The sequence below is a fragment of the Lytechinus variegatus genome, chromosome 8 (assembly GCF_018143015.1).
Source record: "Lytechinus variegatus isolate NC3 chromosome 8, Lvar_3.0, whole genome shotgun sequence".
Lineage (NCBI taxonomy): Eukaryota > Metazoa > Echinodermata > Echinoidea > Temnopleuroida > Toxopneustidae > Lytechinus > Lytechinus variegatus.
Genome location: NC_054747.1, coordinates 30,888,932 through 30,905,244, shown reverse-complemented (window position 1 = coordinate 30,905,244; position 16,313 = coordinate 30,888,932). Strand labels below are relative to the sequence as shown.

General features: G+C 36.9%; 1 protein-coding gene across 1 annotated transcript in view; it reads right to left on the bottom strand.

Annotated features, from left to right (window-relative positions):
• Nucleotides 1–5,086: 5,086 nt before the first annotated feature.
• The window catches only part of LOC121420329 (F-box/LRR-repeat protein 18-like), a 30,468-nt gene continuing 19,241 nt past the window's right edge, over nt 5,087–16,313 (bottom strand). The window contains 7 exon segments of the mRNA XM_041614916.1: nt 5,087–5,481; nt 6,524–6,670; nt 7,946–8,044; nt 10,522–10,785; nt 12,101–12,222; nt 15,049–15,097; nt 16,123–16,186. Of these exon segments, the coding sequence (XP_041470850.1) occupies nt 5,334–5,481; nt 6,524–6,670; nt 7,946–8,044; nt 10,522–10,785; nt 12,101–12,222; nt 15,049–15,097; nt 16,123–16,186 (893 nt within the window). The 3' untranslated portion in view covers nt 5,087–5,333.

Genomic DNA, 16,313 nt, shown 5'->3' with positions numbered 1-16,313 from the left:
TTTGTGTGTGTGTGTGAGAGGTGGGGTATGAAGGAGGAGTTCATACGAGGGACAGAAAGGGTGTGTGTGATAGAAAGAGAGAGGTGAAAAACAGCGAGTGTGGGAGAAGGGGAATGTTAAAGGAGAGGTAGAGACTGGTGTATGAAAGAGAGTAAGAAGGGGTGGGAGAATGTGGGTGACAGAGGGATTGGTAGAAAATAGTATGAATGAGGAAGCATTAACGGGGGGAAATGGAGACAGGTGTGTGAAGGAGGACGAATCTGTATGTGGGGGGGGGGGGTCAGGGAGGTTGGAAATAGACAGAACTCGAACATGGGTATTTGAAAAAGGGAATGTCTGACTGAAAATATTGGAGTGAATTGGAAGTCTTAGTAATCAGGTAAAATGAACGGTTTGAGCTCTTTCCTCCCTCTTCTCACGCACGTAAACACTCACCCTCACCTTACATCCACACACCCCCACTCCACCTCTCTCACATATACACCATATCTCTCTCATGTCTCAAACACACATATGCTCTGGTCTCTCTCTCATGATATATCTCCCTCTATCACATCTCAAACACACTCTGTAAGCTATTTCTCACTCTCTCTCTTATTCACATACCCCCTCCCCCATCTCTCATACAAATTGAAATTCACTTACAAATTCAAAGGTTTTATATGGATCCTGGCATCGAAGGATCATTAGCAAAACAAAAAAAAACATAAGAAACACATGAATATAATATAAACAAAACATAGTAACAACGATTGGGCAAAATCATACAGACCGTCACTTTCTCTCCCCTCCCACACACACTCCCTTTCCCTTAACCCAAACTCTCTATCATACACTATCCCCCCTCCCCTGGCTGTATTTCCTGATCTGCATTTCTCTCTCTCCCTTTTCATTTCTATAACTTTACACACAACCTCTTACAAAATACAACAAAAAAGCCATGAAGTAAGTTAAACTTCTCAATTTTTATATCAAAAATATTTTTCTGTATAGAGTTTTCATGAAATGAAACTAAGTTACATAACAGGACATAACATTCACCACCTTCATCCTGAGAGGTGTTTGAAATAATAAATAAGGTAATCATTAGGGGAAGGCGGGGTAAGTTGTGACACTTTTTGCATTTTGCATGTTAGAATTGATATGACTAGTACTATTGTAGAAATAAGTACCTTCCCTTTAAATTTGATTCTTGGGAAATGTTTTTCACCTACATATAACTTTCTACCCCCACACTGAAAGTCATCGTGACCTTTGAAAAAACCGATGTCAAATGGCTCAACTTGCCCCATATATGGGGTAAGTTGTGCCACCATCTGGGGGTAAGTTGAGCCACAAAAACTATGTACAAAATGAATGGGGGAGAACCAGCATGTCAATTTTTTGTTTAAAGTCTTTTCACTTGCTAATTCTCTATAATACTAACATCCTTTAAAAGGAAAAGAGCAGTCATGTAAATTTGCTTCTTTCAGCCTGCATTTCAATCGATTTTTATGGTTTTTTTTTTTTTTAAGATACATTACCATAAGAATTACCATGGCTCAACTTGCCCCATGCTGTTTGGCTCAACTTTCCCCAGTCCGAACTTAGTGCGATAATTTTGTATCCACACATTTATTATGCATCTTTCATATAAAAGACTATGACAAGAATGAAGATCCATACCTGGACTAACAATGTTGTTATCATGTCTTTACTATATTTAAAGACGTGTGTGTGAATAAAGTACTTATCTATTTCACACTCTTTTTTTACTTTTTTGGCTGAAATTCATACTTTTCCCTCTAAAAAACTACTTTTTGTTTCAAAGTGGAAAACAATGTGGTGGGGTTAGGGGTTATGCTATGGGTCATCAATACATGACACCACCACAATGTCTGACTCATTCATTATTGGCCTGGGGCTGGTGGCTCAACTTGCCCCTATGCTCAACTTACCCCGCCTTCCCCTATACTTTTTTCATAAAATCATTCTCCAATTAACTTTCAAAAGAAAAAAAAAACAATCTGCAGTCACACCATGGTCTGCCCAAGAGGCCCAGGACATGGTGACATGACCTTTTCTCTGGCTACAATTACTCTGGCTTTGTTTCGTCTAAGATATAGGGTTAGGGTTGCGATAGGGTTTTATGTTAGGTTTAGGGTAGGTTATGGTATTAAAGGGGAATGAAACCTTTGGAACAAATAGGCTTGTGTAGAAACAGAAAAATCAAATAAGAATAAAGAAAGTTTGAGAAAAATGGACAAATAATGAGAAAGATATGAGCATTTGAATATTACAATCACTAATGCCATGGAGATCCTCCCATTGGGAATGCGACAAGGATGTGTGATGTCACTGATGAACAACTTTCCCTTTGTTGGACTATAAAATACCCTCAAAATGTCTCTTTTGTATTGATGTATTCTTTAGAAATATGTATTACATGCCCTCATGTAGAAAGAACACATGATCTATGGATAGATGTGATAAAAGAGGCAATTCAAGTGAAATATATACTAAAGTAATGGGGAGAGTTGTTTACAAGTGACATCACACATCTTTGTCGCATTGCCAATTTGCTATCTCCATAGAATTAGTGATCGCAATATTTAAATGCTCATAACTTTCTCATTATTTGTCCTATTTTTCTCAAACTTTTGTTGATCAGTTTCTTTGATTTTTCTGTTTTCACACAAGCTATCTTGTTCCAATGGTTTCATTCTCCTTTAAGCTCAGGGTTGAAGTTGGAAATTTCATTAATGTATGATTTCAGTCAAAGGTGGCTCTGCTGAAGTCAAATCTTTTGGGTCCTCACAAATTTGTACACAGCAAAAACTGTGATGTTAACCGGTGTACATGGAGGACCACATCAGTTATTTTAAACTAGTGTTTAACACCTGTAGGTGTTATACAGCACCTTTGCTTGTTACATTTACAGTCTTTGGTGTTATGTTCACTCTCTAGGGTGTAATTTTAACACCTCAGCGTGTGGTCTTCTATTAACACCAACTGGTGTCAGTTTTAACACCACAGTTTTTACAGTATACCTCTTAAAAGCAATTTGACTAAAATAATGTTGTAACACATGTTTATAACTAATAAAGAACCTGTAACATAAAAGATACAATTGATTGCACAATTGAGCCTAACTGTAAGTATATGACATATCATGTACAAAAAGATACAACTAATATTAAATATCAAGCATATCTTTTTAGTTCACATTCCCATGGGGTGTTTCACAAAGATTTAAGTATGACTTAGAATCACACTTAAATGCCTGCTATATGAAAGGCTTGACCACATTGGTCAGATTATGCCAAGAGGATGCGCACTACATAATATTGCGTGCTGCATACACATCAGCATTTAGGTGTGACTCTAATGGAGCATTGCAAGAAACTTGCGATCAATTGCAAGTCTACTTTTGGTCTCTAAATCAATCACATGTCTTGTAGTTAATTACAAATTAGTGATTGATTGCTAATCTGCTCCTTGAAACAAGAAGTTTAGTCTGATTTGCTACAGCTAACATTGATCTATCAGTTGTAAAATTGCAACAGAATATTTGCAATTGATCACAAATATTTTCTTGCGATACCCCCTAAGTCAGACTTAAGGCTTTGTGAAACACCCCCTGGTCTAGAAAATTGCACCGACTGAGGTTAGGTGAATAACAGACCTATTAGAAGGCCTGTCAACTAAAAAAAGTTCAACTGTACCTGCAGCAACACTCTCATGACTTTTATCCATCACATCATATAGTATTTGTTTAACTTTACCTGTTAGTGTTATAGAAAACTTTCACTGAATGCAAATCCTGATAATGGATTGACAGTTGTTATTGGGTTAATATGAATATTGTTATGGAACAGATTTCTTATCTGCAACTGCAATATACCCATGGCAATTCTTGTCTCTACCATTTTATAAGCAAACCGATTTAAAAATAAAGATTTTGATTGGAACTACACTTCACAGAGATTTTATCCTGGCAGGGCTACTTCTATTTTTGATATTTTGAACCAGCAAAATAAAAAATGTAACCGAGTTCACTTGTTTTAGAGGTTGCATCAACTCTTTTTAAGGTAGGGCCCTGAATTGATATAATTTCAGAAGACAATATTTTGCCTACAGAATGGTGCAAAAATAAGGAAAATCAAATAAAATAAGAACATTATGTCTAGTTTATGAAATTCTACATATTCATAGGAACGCATTTCCTGCCCATTCTCCACGAATATTTAAATGAGGGAGTTGACGTCATTCTCTCACACTTTTCTAAAATCTCATATTTCAGGTTTGCGAGGGTAAAGCTGGCAAATTGTTTAGAGTGGGGTATTGTCCCACAGAACTCATGAATAATTCATTAACCATGTATTGCATGCAGCTGTTAGCGCAACATGAACAATTCACTCAAACAGGAAAAGTAGCTGGAAACCTATCCCTATGTGGAGACCAGAAGATTCCCAGCATATAGCACCTTGCTCCAACATCTCTCTGGCATTGAAGAGCACCACAAACAAAGTCCCTGTCTTACAAAGAGTTATGATTGATCCAATCAGTCATAACTCTATATGGAAATCCATCAGTGTCATAATTTTTTCTGCAGGAAATTTGCAAAATGTCCTTTGTTAACAAAGAAGAACACATCAAATTGTCAAGAAATCAATGACTTTATGGATATACATTCATATCTAAAAACTTTTGAACAAAAATGCATTTTATATGTTGACTTTGCCGCTTTCCATAGTTACGATTGATAAGATCAATCATAAGTCTTTTTTAGACAGGCCCTGATCAGTCTCAACTATGGAAATCAATCATGGTCATAATTCTTCATAAAGGAAACATATACAATGGCATGTATTCTCAAGTCATGTTTAACTTAGACCATGGTTCTAAATCTGTGCTAAAATTATGGGAAGCCAAAAGTGTCAAAATTTTTACTAAGTTGTATGTTTTTTATGTTTACTGTGCTTTTCCTGATTCATAGATGGTGAAGACAATCATCTATTCATACTTCCTAGACAATTATGAATGATATGAGAGCCAAATGAGCTGAAATAAGATATCTCTACTATTAGTGATTTATGTAACAATTGGCTATCCATACTTAAACCACATCTTTAAAACTGAGTTTAAGTTAAACTCGACTTCGGAATACGGGCCAATGTCTCCTTGGAAACAATGAAGAGTATGTTATTGTTCAAGACAGTGATGCGTGTACGAGTATTTGAAAATCAATTTCAATAACGGATGTATGCACTGCGGATGCCGTCATCGCTGGCTTCCAAGAGTTGTGATCGATTAGATCGGTCATAACCTTATATGACAAGGGCCCTATCAGATCACATGATACCATTAAATTTCGTTGGCTCACACACATGATGTCTAAATACCACAAACTCTCGCCAGTTGATGTTGTCAAAACGAAGATTATGTCTGCACTGTGGGAAAGACAATCCAAAGAAGGCTTCCAGTCTACTCTTCTTCAAGCTGAAAGAAAAGCAACATATATTGATAGAAAAGTCATCTTCTTCTTCTACTACTACTACTACTACTACTTCTACTACTAGTACACTGCAAAAACTCCGGTGTTGATTTAACACCAGCCCTGAATCTATATATGTCCACAAAAGAGAAGTGTTAAACAACACCAGTTTCGTTTTGGTCTAACACCAGATAGTTATACAACAATTAGTATTAAAAGAGCATCTGTTTGATACAAAACTGGTGTTGTCTCAATACTTCTCTGGTGTAGACATACATAGATTCCGGCTGGTCTTAAATCAACACTGGAGTTTTTGCAGTGTACTACTATTACTACTTTTACTACCATTAATATTGCTGCACTTCTACTTTTACTATGACAAACACTACAATTCTAATACTATTACTACAACCACACTCAATAATAACTATGACTACTACTACTACTACTATTACTACTACTACTACTATTACTACTACTACTACTACTACTACTACTACTACTACTACTACTACTTCTACTACTACTACTACTACTACTACTACTACTTCTACTACTACTACTACTACTACTACTACTACTACTACTACTACTACTACTACTACTACTTCTGCTACTACTACTTCTGCTACTACTACTACTACTACTACAGTTACTTCTACTACTACTACTACTACTACTACTACTACTACTACTACTACTACTACCACTTCCATGCTACTACTATTACTACTACTACTACTACTACTACTACTACTACTACTACTACTACTACTACTACTACTACTACAGTTACTACTACTACTACTACTACAGTTACTTCTACTACTACTACTACCACTTCCATGCTACTACTATTACTACTCATACTACTACTACTACTACTACTACTACTACTACTACTACTACTACTACAGTTACTTCTACTACTACTACTTCTACTATTACTACTACTACCACTTCCATGCTACTACTATTACTACTCATACTACTACTACTCATACTACCATTTCCATGACCAACTTCCCTTACTACTATCACAATTACCTGCTCTCATCTGTCCCTAGTCTCGTCATACTCTTAGGATCTGCAGAAAACACGGCCAGTAGATGGAGGTCGGGACAGGTGCGCAGTAAATCTAGAAACCTACCACACTGCGGCCAATAGATGTTCCCACCCTTCGACTTCTGGATCCTGCACAGAATCAAAAGTCCATTTGTAAAGTGATCAGAATAGTATCAATAATAATCAAAATAATCATAATAGGCATTTGTATAGCACCATCCATCTTGAAATATTCTATTCCAAGGCGCTGTGGTGTGCGCCTGTAATCCAAGCTGTTGGGAAGTTAGAAATTGATGCAGAGTTTCAGGCATTGGTTACGTCTTTTGGATGGTGACGTTAAAGGTTGGTCCCAGACGTAAATAATCATATTTTAACTCGAGCTGCCTTTCAGCATTCAGTGCATTGAAAAGAATTAATAATGCCAGGTACCCATTCACCTCACCTGGGTTGAGTGCAGCTCAATGTAGATACATTTCTTGCTGAAGGAAATTACACCATGGCTGGGATTCAAACATACAACCCTCTGTTTCAAAGTCAGAAGACTGATCCACTGGGCCACAACACTCCTTAATCAATACACATTTCTTGTACAGCCCATATCACAAGGTCCTTCTCAGAAAAAAAATCCTAATTTGTTGTCCCTACTATCTTTTGACCTTTTGAAGTGAAATGGTATGATGTGGAGAGAGTCACAAAATTGTTGAATAACCATGTCCACTGTCTAGTTTGGTCCAAAAAACCAATGTTCATTTGTAGCAAAGATTAGGGTAGATCTTTCAGTTTTATATAACATGATATGAAAGCTCATAGATTGTTGAGATTGAGGGTCTGTCAGGCATAAAGGTCCTCTCTACCGTGCAATTTGCAAATTTATATGAATTTCATTTGTAAACTAAAATTTACAATAAAAAAAAGGAGAAAGATTGATGAAAGTTAGATTTTGTGGGGGTAAATTGCCAAATTGTCTACTGCCAACTCCTCCACTCACCACATAGTCTACTTTCGTTTAGTCTAATTCCAATCTGTCCATCAATATTACGTCTAACAACCATTTGGTCCAATCATCACTCTGTTTAATCATCATTTGATCTATGACCACTTCTTTCATCACCACTTGGTCTAATATCCATTTAATTTTCATTCATTTTGCACAATTTAACACTTAGTCCAATTAGACCAAATGGTATATGGACAAATGGCTATTGGACCATTAGATTATTAGACTGAATTGACCAAATGATAGTAGACGAGTTGGCAATTGGACGAACTGGATATAGACCTTTGTGGGCACATCTTGGTTTACAGCAAAATTTGATTAAAAAAAAGGAAATTTGGCAGGTTTTATTATGGTTGCTGCCTTGGCAAACATAGTTTGTGTTTGCGGGTGTGGGGGGTGTGCCTTACCTTCTTTTCTGTGAGTGCAAGAGAAGCCTTCTCAATCTCTTGCAGTTCTGTAAAGCAAGCTGAAACTGTGTTGACAACTCCAGGTTTTGGTGTTCCACCCTGATGAGAATATATTCATTAAATGCATTAGATAAACATTACAGAGTTCTTGTAAAAAAAAAAAAAAAAAAATCCTGAGCATTGATGTATGAGGTGCTACGTATTGGTCACATAAATACGAAAAAAAACCAAGAATAGCAGAAAGTGTCAAGATATCCGGGACTAAAAATCATTTATTTGTTTCTCTGCTATGGACCTAGTTTTTGTTGTTGTTTGGTTTATGATTCTCTCAATGAAAAAAAAAGAATATTTCAGCCAAACAAAATTATATAATTATCTCCCTTCACAGTTTTTATTTTTCTCACAAAGAAAATGCCTTGTATTTTAAGAGAAAGAGTTTTTACAAAGGCCTTAACCCTTTGAACCCGATCGGCCTGCCAGAAAACACGCAAATACCCGATAGGCCGGAATACCGGCCTACAGTCATGTGATTTCAAAAGCATGGATTCTAAATGTCAGGTGATCTTCTAAAATGACGTCATCTTTCTAGTACGTGTAGGAATATTTAGTCGATAATTTCAGTCAATGTCGGCAATGATTTCGGAAGGATTTAGCTTAAAAAATGGCCAAAATATGCCACTTTTTTGTGATTGCTCGTGTCGTAGGTGCGGTAATACGCGGCGAGTCACGTGCTTACTATGGGGAAGCAATTGGTATATCTCACTTTGGTGAAAACAGTGATTTTGAGCCCAAAACAGACACTAAATTTGATATTTCTGATTGTAGACTAGGTCTACGAGAAGCCAAACAACTTCAGCCGGCTCAGGCCGGGTACTAGGGGGGGAAGGTGCCGTTGGGTCTCGAATCATGGGGGATTGTATGAATATGGTCGAGAAGTCATTTATGTGCAAATAATTCAGGGTGTATGTCACGACCGCCCCAAATAATTCAGGGTTCAAAGGGTTAAATGCATAGTTTAACAATAGAAAGGTAATATCTAAAAAAATACTTTACTTTTGTTTACATGTATGTTGTATTTAAAATCGTTCATATTTAATGGATGAAGAAACATGAAGGAAAAAAAAATATTTGAAAAATCGTGCAGGCACTTTCAAGATATCTTTTACTGAAAAATCATCATTAACTAAATCTCCTGGTATGGGGAGATTAATATAGCACCTGTTAGTTTTTGAGATGAGATTAAGATGGTGTTTCTGGTCACTTTATAGCTTTTTTTTTGAAGCATCAAATGATTATTGTCAGGCATGCTTTTTTCTTTTTGGGGGGTTCATTTTCACATCATATATAGCTCTACAAAGCCGTGCAAAATTTTCAACCGAGCCGCTCTTTTTAATTTGAATCTCGCACCACTTTTGAGATCAAATTTGCGATGTCCGGGTACGTGATTACGAAGTTACGCAACATTATATTAGTGCATGTCAGACCCCAAACTGAACAAAAAACATGAATTCATAAGAAAGTTTTGAAAAAACATTAAAATACATGAGAAAAAAAGTTCGATTACAAATACTTTTTGAAGTACATCTGATCAGGATCTAACAAGAGTCTGTGAATATATGATATAATATTTGTATAATAGTTATATGATAGTTGATAAGCGCACATTGGGACCAATTTGCGATGCCCGGGTACACGATTACGAAGTTACGAAACACTATGTAAGTGCATGTCAGACCCAAAACTGCTCAAAAAACGTGAATTCATAAGAAATTCATTTTTAAAAAAAGAGTCTCTGAATATATGATATAATACTTGTATGATAGTCGATTAGAGCAAATATTTCATTTCATGCATAAATTAGCATATTTAAATCATTAAATCAAAAATCTGATTATTTCAAAAGAATTAGCCATACAGACTTGTAGATTTTATCACACACTAACACTGCAAGTTTTCGAGGTGCTTGCGTGATCGAAGGCCGAGATCTCAAAGGGGGGGGGCAAAATCCATCCCCCCCTCCGGCTGTGAGATGGTGGACCCAATAACCCGGCTCTTTTAGGGTTAATTTGATCTGACATACGAGAAAGCATGAGTGCGATGGTGCGAGATTTCGCATGAGGTGAAAGAAATATGCTCTATTCAACTCGGCTAACGCCTCGTTGAATAGAGCATATTTCTTTCACCGAATGCAAAATCTCGCACCATTGCATGAATAAGAATATTCGCTTTTTGTGTTGTACAACATCTCGGAATTCAGCGAAAATATGAAAAAACAAGAGTTTTCCCTGCAGTAATCTATGAAAAGGGCCAGAGCAAAAAAATTTGACAGCGAAAAGAAAAATCCTACAAGCGCACATGACCTTGGGCAGCATTGCACATTTAGCCAGCAGGCTTACACGCATAATGCTCCTTCATTTTACTGAGCGCAATGAATGAAATCGTATTGTGACATCACCTCCTAAAGCCGTGCAACGGTACATTTTGGATGGTACGTCTTGTGTGCAACGGTACGAATGTGTGACATTCAGCCTCCCATTTGCTCGCGTACAACAAACTAAGTAGGCATTGTACAATACCTTAAATCTTGCAGTGATGACGCATACTGCAGGGCTTCGCAGAAAGCTGGCATCCACGTACACTGCCCACTAAGTCCAATGTCTGCCAGGGACAGGAAGTAGAGCTGACGACATTCCTTGAATATCCTCACGAAGCCTCCGCCATGACGGATCCCTAGAGCGCCACCAATTGTTAGTCTTTGGAGAAACTTGAGGTTCCCTATAGCAGCGAGTGAGGTATCGGTAGGTACCGTCTCCGTAGACTCCTTGCTGCAAACTGGTGCACTGTTTAATACAAATATTATTCATAACAAAATTATGATAATCATAAAATTGCACGTATGTCGTTGGACTGATGGATGTTGAAACGCCAATTGTTTTTTTAGTCTCTATTGCATTTAGACTCATCCCACATGGTCTAATACTAATTATCTACAACCACATACCTGCCAACATTTGGAAATGCCAACAGTGGCATACCGGGGGGGGATGACAGTGTTAAACCCCCCCCCACTTAATTTTTTGGGATACCCAAACCCCCCTCCCCCATAAAACAATGTTGACATTTTTTTTTTTTTCTTGTCAAATTTGTGTTTGGGGAAAACAACCTAAAATTTGGCTTGAACCCCCCTTTTCAAATATCAAGCCTTGAGTGCTATGTTTCCAATATTTGGACAAGTCAAGGCACTTTTCAAAATTAGTAAAATTGATTTTGAAAGATATTTTTCAACCTTCAATTGGGAGAAGCAGAGGCCCCTGGATTTCAGCAACTTCAACTGCCAGCAAACACATTTTCATACTTAAAATTACTGTATTGAAGGTTGAAAAATATCTTTCAAAATCAATTTTACTAATTTTGAAAAGTGCCTTGACTTGTCCAAATATTGGAAACATAGCACTCAAGGCTTGAGGGCAAGCAATTCTTAAAAAACAAGTCCACCCTAACAAAAAGGTGATTTGAATAAAAAGAGAAAAATCCAAAAAACATAACACTGAAAATTTCATCAAAATCTGATGTTAAATAAGAAAGTTATGACATTTTAAAATCTTGCTTAAATTCACAAAATAGTTATATGGACATCCTGGTGGGAATCCACATGAGGAGACCAATGATGTCATCCACTCACTATTTCTTTTGTGTTTTATTATATGAAATATTCAAATTTTCTCCTCATTGTCAAGTGAAACAATGATTAATTCCTCCCTGAACATGTGGAATAAATATTGTTAAATACTATATGATTCAGTCAAGTTGGCCCTTATTGTAAAATACATAAAAAATGAAATATTGTATAATTCAAACAATAAAAAACAAAAGAAATAATGAGGGACATCATCAACTTTCTCATTTGAGTTGCTAATATCACTGTTTTGTGAAAAATAAGCGAAACTTTAAAGTGTCATAACTTTCTTATTTTATATAAGATTTTGATGAAAATTTCAGCGTTTTGCTAGTTTGATTTTTCTCTATTTATTCAAATAACCATTTTTCTTGGGTGGACTTGACCTTTACAGAAACTAGCCTATAAGACAAATAGGAAGAAAATGTATTATGGTATTCAGTTTTAAAATTGTGTTTTGCAATTCAAGGGTACCTTACCGTGTAACGTTTGATATGAAGACGATGTTTGTTTGTGGATAGATCAGTTCTAGTTCCGTTAGAAAAGGGCAGGCTTTTACCAGACCAGATATGTCCTTCAACAATTCAGCTGGTCTCTCATTCTATTAAAAAATTAAAATAAAAAACACCCATAATTGCCAGTTGGAACATTTATTTTGATAACAAATTTGTGTGTTATAACCCTAAATAGACTGGGCCATTTTGACGCCTAAGGATATGATCTCTGCCATCGATTGCGCGATGGTGACGAAAATTGGCACGCGCATTACCCATGGGATAATCTACAAAATTATAAATCAAAATTCTGCAAAAACTCTCATTGCTAATTAATTATGCAATTTATGCATAAAATCAAAGTTTGCTCTAATTAAAGAATCATTCCCCTTAAATGCTAATCTTTGGTTCACAGACTCTTTATAGGAATCTGATAAGATGTCCTAAAAAAATTTCAACGTCACATTTATTTTCATATGTATTTTTTTGTTTTCTAGATTTCTTATGTATATCCTTGTTTTTTGACATTTTGTTTTTATTGTTTTTAATGGAAATTGTTAGGTACTTTATTTTTACCATAAATAAGATGAAATTAATTGATTTTAATCAGTAAAAGGAAAATAATGTTACACTTAGAAATTTTGGCTAAAAACACTATTTGCATTGGATTTGTACACAAAATCAAGTTTTTGAGCAATTTTGGGTCTGCATGCGATTACAAAATTTTGCGTGATTTTGGAACCGCATACCTGGGGGTCGCAATTTTGGTCTCAAAAGCTGTGCGAGAAAAATGTCAGTGAACAACATGGTCAAAATATTTTGTGCAGCAAATTAATCACCAAAAAAGTCGAGGGGGGCTGAATCAGCCCTCCAGTCTCCTTAGGGTTAAAATGTACACATTGTCAGAAGGATATCTTTAGTCTGATACCCCTTTCATAAACCCAATTATGCGGATAATAGCCGCATAATTTGGTCGTAAAACCGGAGGAGGACCAGAGTTATCCGCATTATTTCGATGCTGCTATTATCTGCATAATAGCAGCATCGGGACCAGATTTTTACTTTATGAACGCATTTCCAAAGTAATGCGCATAATTGCCATGGTGTGGTCACAAGGTCACCCTTTTCCAACGCAACCCCATCGGAGGGGGTGTGTGCAGTTGCCATGATAATTATCCGCCTTTTTCAGGTCGGCGCTCGTAAAAAAAACTGTGGATTATTTTCGGAGTTTGTGAACGCAATCTTTATTGAATTATCCACATTACTCTTAGGCGGATAATTGGAGGATGGGTTTATGAAAGAGGTAAGAGTGCCAAAGAATGGAAGTGTTGAACAAAACATTTAAAAAAAAATAAAAATGAGCCATTCCTTTCTTTTGTGCCATTTCCCCAAAGGCTTCAACACCAAAAGTCCTGGACTTTACTTGTATTTCAGACAGAAGATCCTTTGATTGTGAACAACGATTTGAATAAACTGTTTATGAACCCAAATCTAATTTGACATTTAATAAATCCAGCTGTTATGATTATTATTATTAGACAAAGGACAAAAGAATAGGTAGACAGGGTGGAAGTTAGAACCATCTGGGCATTATGCTTGGGTGGGCAGGTGGGCAGGCAGGTAGGTAGATAGATTGTATTTATTGTGATAAAAATTCAATTACATGAATTTGTACAGATAAAAATTTCAGTGTGCAAACAAAAACACAGTAAAACAAGTGGAATGCCTCTGGCTGTCTCACCTGCATCACACGGTTCAATATAGCAGCAGTGCTGACTTTGAATACTACTCTAACTCGCACAAGATGTTCAGTGATACATGGTTACTCTTATGTCCACTTTTTATGAACTAGACCAACAAACTTACAGAGATATGATGGTTATTTAACAAAAAACCCAACATTGCCAAAGTTCATTGACCTTACATGACCTTTGACCTTGATCATGTCACCTGAAACTCGAACAGGATGTTCAGTGATACTTGATTACTCTTATGTACAAATTTCATGAATCAGATCCATAAACTTTCAAAGTTATGATGGTAATTCAACAGATACACCCAATTCGGCCAAAGTTCATTGACCTTTGACCTTGGTCATGTGACCTGAAATGCGCACAGGATGTTCAGTGATACTTGATTACTCTAATGTACAAGTTTCATGAACTAGGTCCATATACTTTCTAAGTTATGATGACATTTCAAAAACTTAACCTCAGGTTAAGATTTTGATGTTGATTCCTCCAACATGGTCTAAGTTCATTGACCCTAAATGACCTTTGACCTTGGTCATGTGACATGAAACTCTAATAGGATGTTCAGTAATACTTGATTAACCTTATGGCCAAGTTTTATTAACTAGGTCCATATACTTTCTAAGTTATGACGTCATTTCAAAAACTTAAGCTCAGGTTAAGATTTGATGTTGACGCCGCCGCCGCCGCCGTCGGAAAAGCGGCGCCTATAGTCTCACTTTGCTTCGCAGGTGAGACAAAAACCAATGTATATCAACGTATAATATAGGAAGGGATACAGAGTGTATAAACTAAATGGGCGATTTCAAGTGAGGAAAACGTGGATGGATATTATTGCTATTGATACTTTTGCATACTTTTTGTGACCACCAATCAGCCGTCTCCGAATCTCTGCCGTGAGCAATGCAGAGCTTGGCTGTTTGTGTCTCACACAGTCAATGGGCAACATTTTAATGCTATCGGTTAACCCTCATTTCGGGGAGGCTTCATAAAAAAGTGTCGCCCCAGAAAATATGATTTTTCAGAATTGGTGGATCCACCCTCCACACGAATGTATTTTTGTGGGGCTGGTTTAACCATGAAGGTCCGAGATTTAGACCATCTGCTGCTACACCAAGTGCATGCGATCCCCAAATAAATCATATTTCCCAAATTGATGTGAATTAATCACGACATACTCACGCTCGTTGCTGCTGCATTCTTCTCGGCAATGTCTTCCTCGGTGTCAAAACTACACAAACAAATCAGTAAAAACAACAAGGCAATGTTCAAACAAAGACTAGAATATCACGAAGAACAAGAAAATGCAAACTACATCTTGGGTGATAATGAGGAACAAGAAATGATGATATGGGACTGCAAGCTATGTTGTTGTCTAAAAAGATTGGGATCTTAAGAACCCCCAATCCCAAGATTTTAGTAGTCAGTGATCTACCTTCAACTTCCTCCAGCTATTAACTTGCACATTGTCAAATACAAATTTTGTTCATTAACAGTCACTACTCATATAGACTAGCATTAGACTAGGCAAATACTAGACGAAATGTGTGTAGCCGAACTGGAAATTAGACAAAAATGGTATTTCGGCTACGCAGCATTTAGACCAAATGATTATAGTCAATGGAGTGGATACATATATATAACATAGATAAACTGGATGTACATGTAGTTGATCTTGGGGTAACATGACAATTGCTCTGGCGGAAATTGCTCCACATGAATCGATGACCAACTTCACCCCTAGATTTAACAATATATCCTGCTCGAAACCTAACCCAAACATGAAACTATATTGCAACCACAACCCTAACCCTCAGACGAAATTAAGCCCGAAGCAATTGCTGCAGGAGCAAAGGTTGTGTCACTGATCTGGAATTAGTCTATGTGGAAAAATAAAGACACAGTGGGGGCATTGTGGTCTAGTGGTTAAGACCCTGGTCTTTCAATCTGAGGGACATGGGTTTAATTGCCTGCCATGGAGTGCTTTCCTTCCACAAGAAATTTACCACATTGTGCTCCACTCAACCCAGGTGAGGTGAATGGGTACCCGGTAAGAAGAAATTCCTTGAAAGCTAGAGCACCTCATCAAGGTAGCCGTGCTAAAGCCGGGTGATAACAACACACTCGTGTTAAACATGGCCCACTGGGAGAACAGTATTCGGAACTGAAGTGGCTACCCTGGGTAACATATCATGTTATCATTATTATTATTACGAAGTGGCAATTCATACATTTGAGTAGGCAACAATTACTTACATTGAATGATTGGCCTGATTGTGTACCTGGAAGGCACAAGGAGATATCGATAGATGCTGTAACTCTGCAAATATATAAATATAGAGAGAAATCATAAAAAGAACAATCACTGAAAGTGATTAATACACATGCTGTTACCATAGCAACAGTTTCCAATACACAGAAAAAATGTGCCTTATCTAGTATTACCC